The sequence below is a fragment of the Chrysemys picta genome, chromosome 1, assembly GCF_011386835.1.
Source record: "Chrysemys picta bellii isolate R12L10 chromosome 1, ASM1138683v2, whole genome shotgun sequence".
NCBI classification, from domain to species: Eukaryota; Metazoa; Chordata; order Testudines; family Emydidae; genus Chrysemys; species Chrysemys picta.
Window position 1 is genome coordinate 238,540,763 of NC_088791.1, and position 9,070 is coordinate 238,549,832.

The 9,070-nt window shown below is 46.8% G+C and overlaps 1 protein-coding gene and 1 long non-coding RNA gene across 11 annotated transcripts in view; one reads left to right on the top strand and one right to left on the bottom strand.

Annotated features, from left to right (window-relative positions):
- Nucleotides 1–4,182, bottom strand: part of RNF149 (ring finger protein 149) — a 30,788-nt gene extending 26,606 nt beyond the window's left edge. For all 9 annotated transcript variants that reach the window (XM_008172109.4, XM_008172108.4, XM_065580904.1 and 6 more), the window contains exon 1: nt 3,720–4,182. In XM_008172109.4, coding sequence (XP_008170331.2) covers nt 3,720–4,182 — 463 coding nt within the window. The remainder of the gene's footprint in view (nt 1–3,719) is intronic.
- A 661-nt stretch (nt 4,183–4,843) lies between these two features.
- The window catches only part of LOC122174766 (uncharacterized), a 77,825-nt gene continuing 73,598 nt past the window's right edge, over nt 4,844–9,070 (top strand). For both annotated transcript variants that reach the window (XR_006177053.2, XR_010597680.1), the window contains exon 1: nt 4,844–4,982. This is a non-coding gene — a long non-coding RNA (uncharacterized LOC122174766). The remainder of the gene's footprint in view (nt 4,983–9,070) is intronic.

Sequence of the window (9,070 nt, forward strand, 5' to 3'; positions counted from 1 at the left end):
TTGCAAAACCCCATTAAAATGTAGGCTATTGTGTTTGAAGTGGTGTTAGCTGGTCATGTCACCAAGGCTCCCACCTAAGCTACAACATACTGCAGCTTCAAATGTGTTAGCCTGCATCTTAATAGGGTATTTCAATTGTGTTAAGCTAACAATTCAACCAACCCCTTTATTATCCATCAAGAGAAGACCACATTTTCTGACTCCAGTATTTTTAAATCCTTTAGAGGCAACCCTTGGACAGGATAATGCTGAAAGCATCAGGGTTCTCTCACAAACCTAAGAGGACTGTACTCTCATCCATGTTAAGAAATTATTACACTGCCATTTCTGTACATGGAGCTTTACAAACCAGCAAGACATGTCTCTGCCCTGAGGAACCTACAATCAGAAGTGGACATAAAGAAATACTGAAAACTGAGAATTCATTTCAAAGATACAAATAGCCTCATCAAAAATCTTTAAAGAGTTTTTAAGGCTTGAGCCTCTTCCAATGGAATAATACTCTCCCTCCAGAATATTTAGATCTTAATGTCAGTTGGCCTTTTTTTAGTCACAGAATACCCACCACTCTAGCCATTACGAGGATAAAAACAAGTAATTAGTTAAGGGGGGGGGGGGGAAGAAGAGAGAAATCAGAAACAATTTCCATCTGTAAACCAAGCCAAAGACCATTACCAGCTATAGAGAACAATTTCATCTGCACAGCCACTCAACTAAAATTAAATACTTTTACTTATGTGTAATCCAACAGACGAAAATTTCTCTTTTTATAATATCTTGTTACTTATCAGCACTGTTTATCAACCTGTGTTAAGCACTTTTTAATGTATTCTGTGTAGCTTAGTACTAGAGAGCCAAGGAAGTACCACCCGTAGCTCGGATCCCAATCCAGATACACATTTAACCTAGATGTGTATAGCTCAGAACCACATGTATGCAAATCTTAAACAGGAAAGTATATTCAATATGTCCTCTTGTTCATTGTCTACCCCTTCTTCTGATGAAATAAGCTATACCAGCAAAAATGCAGTTTTGCCAGTATACCCTGTCTACACTAAGGGCTTTTGCCAGCACAGCTATGTTGGTCATGAATCAAGTCTCTTCATACCCCGATCAACAATACACCTCTACCCCAATATAATGCGACCCGATATAACACGAATTCGGATATAACACGGTAAAGCAGCGCTCCAGGGGGGCGGGGCTGCGCACTCCAGCAGATCAAAGCAAGTTCTATATAACGCAGTTTCACCTATAACACGGTAAGATTTTTTGGCTCCCGAGGACAGCATTATATTGGGGTAGAGGTGTACCAAGAAAAGTTTGTAGTGTAGAAACACGAATCCTTCTGATGCGGGCACAGGGAAGTAAAACAAGAAACAGAAAAAAAAATAAAAAAATAGAAAACTAAAAAGGAGAGGGGGGAAAAAAAACAGGAAAGGAAAGAATCGAATGTAGGCAGAAAGTTAAAGGGAAGAAGAGGTTTCACAGAAAAGCAGACAGCAACTATGACAAGGCATAGTATAAAGGCATCTGTTGCAAGAAGAGAGGGGAAGATGGAAGTATTTTTTATATTGTTTTCTTCTACAGACAGAGTATATCATCGGAGGGAGAAAGAGGCCTAATATGAGGGTTGTGAGAGAGTTATTAACCAAACCCAGGAAGCCCAAGCTGACACCTAGGCTATGTCTACAATAGCATGTTTGTCGATAACATTTTTGTCAGAGGTGTGAAAAAACACCCCCGAGTGACAAAAATTTTAATGATGAAAAGCACCAGTGTGGATAGCATTTCCTTGGCAGGTGGTGTGCTCCCAGCAACAAAGCTAGTGCCCCTCATTGGTGTTGGTTTTATTTGGTCGCCGGGAGAGTTCTCTCCCACCGACAAAGAGCAGTTACACTGTGCACCTTACAACGGCAAGGCTGCAGCGGCATAGACGCACTGCTGTAAAGTGTGCAACACAGACATAGTCTTAGGGTATGTTTACTGCTGCAGCTATGCGGTTGTAAGGTCTCCCACATAGCCGCTTTTATGCCAGTGGGAGAGAGCTCTCCGTATTGGCATAATTAAACCACCCCGAACAAACAGTAGTAGCTATGTCGGCAAGAGAGCGCTTCCCGTCGACACAGTGCTGTCTGTCTACACTGGCACTTTTGTCAGTAAAACATCTGTTGTTGGGGGGAGGGGGGTTCCACACCTCTGACAAACAGAAGATTATACCCGCAAAAGTGCTAGTGTAGACATAGCCTTACAAAGCAGCTTAATTGTACTAGTTAATCATAATTCCAACTTGTAGGATGGTGCCACTCACTTATTTCAAGAGGGACTTGCTTCCTTTCAGGGTCTCAAATATACTTTGAGCCAACGGTACTCCGAAGTTGACTTTCAGCTAATTTTACTAGAGGAAAAGAAAACTGTCTTGTTTTAAAAAAAAAAAAAAAAAAAAAAAAAAAAAATTATTTAAAATCCTCTTGAAAGATTGCCTGGATACTAGTAAGATTACTACACAGTGGCAGGTCTGCAGATATCTGCGACAGGGTTTTTCCCCCACTATGCTTTGATTTCTTACTCCTTATATCCTGCCCTGAAGGTCTCCTCCTATGCCTTTAAACCTACTTAATAGTTAAAAAAAAACTAAAAAAAAACTAAAAAAAAAAACTAAAAAAAAACCCCACACACACCACACTCACCCTACCCATTTTTTTAAGTTCTCAAGCAGGTAATGCTTTCACACACACGAAAAAATCAGCAGACTGTGTGGAGCCAGAACACCTGAGCTCTTACCTTGGCACAGTCACAGACACCTTCTGTAGGCTACAGATAGCTAGGCACGCTTAGACAAGTCAATTTGATCCCTCTATACATCACTTTTCTTACCTTACTTCAGAGAGGTGTGAGGACTATAATGTGTACTTTGACGATGAAGTGGTAAGTACTACAATAAAGCCTGCACTGAAGGCTCATCCAATAGGTAATTCCCTGTCTTAAGTGGCCATTTTTACATATCCCTGCGGTCTCCTGTACAATTTTGTTCAGCCTGTAGTTAAAGAGCAACCTATTAACTTCTTTCAGAGTAGCAGCCGTGTTAGTCTGTATCCGCAAAAAGAAGAACAGGAGTACTTGTGGCACCTTAGAGACTAACAAATTTATTAGAGCATAAGCTTTCGTGGACTACAGCCTACTTCTTCGGATGCATATGCGAAAGCTTATGCTCTAATAAATTTGTTAGTCTCTAAGGGGCCACAAGTACTCATATTAACTTCTTATGTATTATGTGTTCAGATACTACTGTGAGACTCACCACAGAAAGACCTGGGGCAGTTGATCAATAGGTTCATTGCAACACTTCTTGATAGTTTCTACGTCCCTTCCTAGAGACTCGGTGTAAAAGCTCTGGTCAAGTGAAAAATTCTATGTAGTGACAGGAAACAAGCCCTACACGTCCTTTGTAAGGGCTCTTCATGGTGTTCCCCTTTTCCCTTTCCCCCGAAAAGCATCGTGTCACCAGTGTGAGCCACTGACTAGAAGCACAAAACCGGGGAATGCTGAACCCAGACACACCCTCGCCTCCCCGCTCCACCCCCAAAGCCCTTCACTCCCCACTTAAGTGTCCTCCTGTCCCACCGGACCCTCTTCCTCGAGCCCCCTCCCTCCGGGCCCCGCCCTCTGCCGAGACCCCAGGCACCGCGACTCAACGCCCCGGCTGCGGCCCCACTCACCGAGATGGGACATGGAGACGGTGGCGTTGCCGAAGCGGGGCTCGTTGTAGATCACCACGGCCACCGCCCGCTTCCGGGCCGCGTTGGTGACTTTGTCCTTGAAGGTGCAGCCCCCGCGGGCCACCAGCGCGATCCAGGGCGGCGGCGGCTCCCCGCTGGGCGGGCCGCGGCTCCCCGGCGGCAGAGGCACATCGTAGTCGGTGTCCGAGGCGCAGCCGTCCATGTGGCGGGCGGAGGCGCCGCGGGGGATGCCCACCAGGCCCTGCGCGCTCTCCTTGGGGGAGCTGTCCCCGTAGCGGCCGCTCTCGGCGCTGCCCCGCACCGTGCGGTTGCTGAGCGGCTCGGTGTAGGCGGTGCTCACCCACGCCGTGTACCACTCCAGGAGCCGGGCGCCGCCGCCGCGCGGGGCCCCCAGCGCCAGCAGCGCCGCCGCCACCAGCGTCAGGCGGGCACGGCACAGCATGGCACGGCCGCGGCCAGCGGGGAGACCTGGGCCGTCTGCGTCGCCTGTCTCCTCCTGGTCCGCGGGCAGAATGAGCGGCGGAGGGGCGCCGCCCACTTCCCCAGCCAGGCCGCGGCGCAGGTAACGGGCGCCCTCCCCGCCCTAGTGGGAGTTGCGGCCCGAGCGCAGCTAATGGGAGGCGGAGGCCGGGCTGAGCCGGCTCCTCCCGCTTAGCGGGGCCGGCGGGCGAGCTCCCAAGTGAGGGGGTGTCCCGCGGTGAGCCCTGCGTGCGGCTCCTTCGCAAACCGCTGCCGCCCACAGACCCGCCCTGTGCGCGCGCCGGGGCCGAGCGGGGGAAGGGAGCCCTCGAGGCAGCACCGGAAGAGTTAATGTCCCCTGACCCCGGCCCGCTCCTTCCTCCCCCGACCGTTGGCCCTGAGAACACGGGGTGGGGGAATCTGAACGGCTCGCGACCCTGAGCGTGCTCCAGGAGCCGCCGTTTCCCGGCTTGCGGGAGAGTCCTTATTGTGAGCGCGTGAGGCCCCGATCCGGCCGCCCACGCGGAGGCACGTGCTCAGCTGAGGGGGGCCCCCCTGAAAACGATCAAAGTGAATCCGGGCACCTGCCCTGAAGCGTTTGCAGGGTCTGGAGGAAAGACATTCCCCGCCCCTCAGTGCTCAGTGGTGTAGGTCGTGGCCTGGAAAGGCCAACGCAGAAGAGGCCCGGAGGAGGAGGATCACTTGGATGTCTGTGTTTGTTTTTTAATGCCAGCAAGAGGATGTGACTAATTGAAGGCCTGGCTGCTGGCTCGCCCACGTTTGGTCAGTGACACACAAGTTAGTCAGTCACTGCACGCTCCAAAACACTCCTCACCTGCATTGTAGGGGTCATCCCCAGAGGAGGATGGGAAGGAGCAAAATGGATGAGAGAAAGGGAGGGTGAATGAAGGGTCAAAAGCCAGGTAGAGATAGAGAGGATGGGCAAAAATAGAGCATGACAAGGAGAAGAGCAAAATCACTAAAGATAAAGAGAACTCAAATAAACCCTTAAAACGGCTGAGGAGTCCAGTGTCACCTTAAAGACTAACAAATTTATTTGGGCATAAACTTTAATGGGTAGATAACCCCACTTGTTCAGATCCATGGTCTGAGAGTTACAGATGCAGGCATAAATATACTGACACATGAAGAGAAGGGAGTTACCTTACAAGTGGAGAACCAGTGTTAACAAGGCCAATTCAGTCACGGTGGATGTGGTCCATTCCCAATAACTGATGAGGCGGTGTCAATACTAAGAGAGGGAAAATTGCTTTTGTAGTGAGCCCACCACTCACAGACCCTATTCAAGTTCAAATTAATGGTATTAAATTTGCAAATGAATTGTAGTTCTGCCGTTTTTCTTTGAAGTCTGTTTTTGAAGTTTTTTGTTGTTGAAGGATGGCTACTTTTAATCTGTTATTAAACGTCCAGGGAGATTGAAATGTTCTCCTACTGGCTTTTGTATGTTACCATTCCTGATGTCTGATTTGTGTCCATTTATTCTTTTATGTAGAGACTGTCTGGTTTGGCCAATGTACATGGCAGAGGGGCATTGCAGGCACATGATGGCATATGTCACATTAGTAGATGTGCAGGTGAATGAGCCCCTGATGGTGTGGATGATGTTGTTGGGTCCTCTGATGGTGTCACTAGAGTAGATAGATATGGGGACAGAGTAGGCAACAGGGTTTGTTACAGGGATTGGTTCCTACGTTAGTGTTTCTTTGTTGTGGTGTGTAGTTGCTGGTAAGTATTTGCTTCAGGTTGTGGGGCTGTCTGTAAGCAAGGACTGACCTGCCTCTGAAGGTCTGTGAGAGTGAAAGATCGTTTTCCAGATAGGTTGTAGATCATTGATATGCTGGAGAGGTTTTAGCTGGGGGCTGTACGTGATGGCCAATGGTGTTCTGTTATTTTCCTTGTTGGGCCTGCCCTGTAGTAGGTGACTTCTGGGTCCCTGTCGTGCTCTGTCAGTCTGTTTCCTTACTTCCCCAGGTGGGTATTGTCATTTTAAGAATGCTTGATAAAGATCTTACAGGTGTTTGTCTCTGTCTGAGGGATTGGAGCAAATTCGGTTGTATCTTAGGGCTTGACTGTAGACGATGGATCATGTGATGTATCCTGGATGGAAGCTGGAGGCATGTAGGTAAGTATAGCGGCCAGTAGGTTTCCGGTATAGGGTGGTGTTTATGTGACCATCACTTATTTGCACTGTAGTGTCCAGGAAGTGTTCCCTTTAAAAGGGATGAACAAATTGTAGACCAGGATTTCTCAGTCCCTGGGTCAGGACCCAAAATTGGGTCACCAGAATGTTTCAAAGGGTCGGGCGGTGGCTCCTGTGGCTTCTATCACAAAGAACTGGCTGGGCTCGCCTGCCTGCTCCAGGCGCTGCAACGTCTGGGATCCTAGCACCATTCAGGTTTGGCCCAGTCATCATGATAATGGGACCCTGGCTAGGCCAAATTTGACTGAGTGGCACTGCAACCCCATGGGCCAGGTCACAACTCCACTCACACGCATTTGGTCAAGTCAGGGGGGCGGGGCCAAACCCCAGGGGCGCTGAAACCTCGGAGGTTGCAGTGCCCAGAACGGAGAGCCAAACCCAGCCCAGCCAGTCCCACAGCACAGGAGATGCCACTGTCGGGTGAGTGCCAGGCAGGACCTGACCGAAACCACCACAGGGCCTCCACCCTCAGACTATTATTTACTGGGTCATGACAGGCCATAAACATTTACAAATGGGTCCTGAGCCCAAAAAGGTTGAGAACCACTGTTATAGATATTAGTCTGAGGGAAAACCTGTAGACTGGAAAACACTGAATTATAAAAAGAAAAGTGAACAAAAAGAGAAGAGCCTAAGACAAAAATAAAGATAACAGTTTTATATATTGTTTTAGTTGTATGGAAAGCTTGAGCTATACAAAATAAAATTTATATCAAGGATTTAATGATTTTGCTGTTTTTAGTGCCCAAGTAATCTTCGTGTTTTCCCAGCTACTCTTTCTATCACTTTTTAATGCTTTCAGTCACCATCATTTTCTTTTAGAAAAAGTGCGGTATGTGGTATGATCATATTACATCTGATATGTTATCAAACAAGGCTTCTCCTTTTTCCCACTAAGCTGATTGAACCAGTAGTGATCATAACACCTTGTAGAAGTGTTCCAAGCCTTGAGCACTGTTGACCCTGTTTATACCAGCAGAACAGCTATTTTCCCTGTCTGCATGAAGGTTGATATGTTTAAAATTCCATTCCAGGGTCATTTTTAAAGTAAAAATTCCCCAATCCAACCACTCTTTAAAAGTGGAGTATAGCAGTGTCTCGCAACCTATCCAGACTACTGCATCCCTTTCAGGAGTTTGATTTGTCTTACGTACCCCTAAGTTACACTTCACTTAAAAACTACTTGCTTACAAAATCAGACATAAATATACAAAAGTGTCACATCACACTGTTATTGAAAAATTGCTCACTTTCACCATATAATTATGAAATAAATCAATTGAAATATAAATATTGCACTTACATTTCAGTGTACTGTATATAAAGCAGTATAAACAAGTCACTGTCTGTATGAAATTTTAGTTTATACTGACTGCGCTAGTGGCTTTTTATGTAGCCTGTTGTAAAACTAGGCAAATACCTAGATACGTTGATGTACCCCCTGGAAGACCTCTGTGTACCGCCAGTGGTAAACATACCCCTGGTTGAGAACCACTGGAGTAGAGGAAGCCGGTATAGTTCGAGCACTCTCTAAAACTTCTTAGCGATGTAGTTTTAGGACTCTCTCCAAAGGCACTCAGCATTTCAAGAAAAAGATCAAAGTAGCAAAATCAGGAGGACAACCAAGATTGAGAATTAAAGGAATATATAAAGTATTGCCAAGAGTGGGGTGGGGGATAAAAGGAGTCAAGAGCTGCAGAGACCAAAGAGAGTTAAATGTAGAGATCTTGGAGTTGAAAGAAGGGGGGGGAAGAGCAGCAGAGAAGTCAGAGGGCAATAAGTTGGAGATGATGAATGGAGTTAGTGACAGAATAGAGGCAGACAGAAAGTGAGCAATGTTGAAGGACAGCAAGTGACAAGAGAGAATTCAGAGTGAACAAAAGAGCAGTGTTTGATAAAAACTTGATCGAGAGAGGTGACCAAGATGGTGCATTGAGTCAGTCCAAAAGTGAAGATCAAATAAGGAGGTTATGGAAAGGCAATTAAAAGCAGCCAGTGGACATCAACATGGAAATTAAAGTTACCACAGATGCGAGTAGGAGATTAAGATAAGAGGAGGAATGAATTGGCATTGAAGTCAGTAACATGAAGGGAACTGTACACAACAGCTGCAGGGCATGCAGTTTTAAGAATGTAGGGTGGTGGAATGGGAGGAGAAAGTGCTGACTGATTAGATGGATAGGAAAGGAGCCCAGCACTGTTGCCACAGTGTTGGAAGGGAAGAGGCCAGTTATGGACACAAGGAAAGAGATTGGGCTGGAGATAGAGAGGTTGATTGGCTTTCAATGATTGTGAGGAGTAAATAGGAGCTAAAGGCTGTGAGTCAAATTAATTTATTGGATCGGGCACAGGAACTCTGGAGGGGGAAGGCTGGCTAGCTAAGAGGTTGGTGAAAGTAGGTACAGTAATAATGTGGGAGAGGAAGAGGAGAAGAATGATGGGCCTTGGCCAGAGAGTAGTCAGTAAGAACAAGATAGAGATGAGAATTAGGGAGAGCAAGGGGAAGGGGAAGAAATGGCACTGAAATGAAGTTCCATAGTATTGTTAATTCACACAAGATTGAAACCAATGTCTAGTCACTTGCCTGATACCTTCATGTATAGGAGTGAGTGGTGAGCTGTGTTAAGAATGAGGTATGGCTATCGGATGC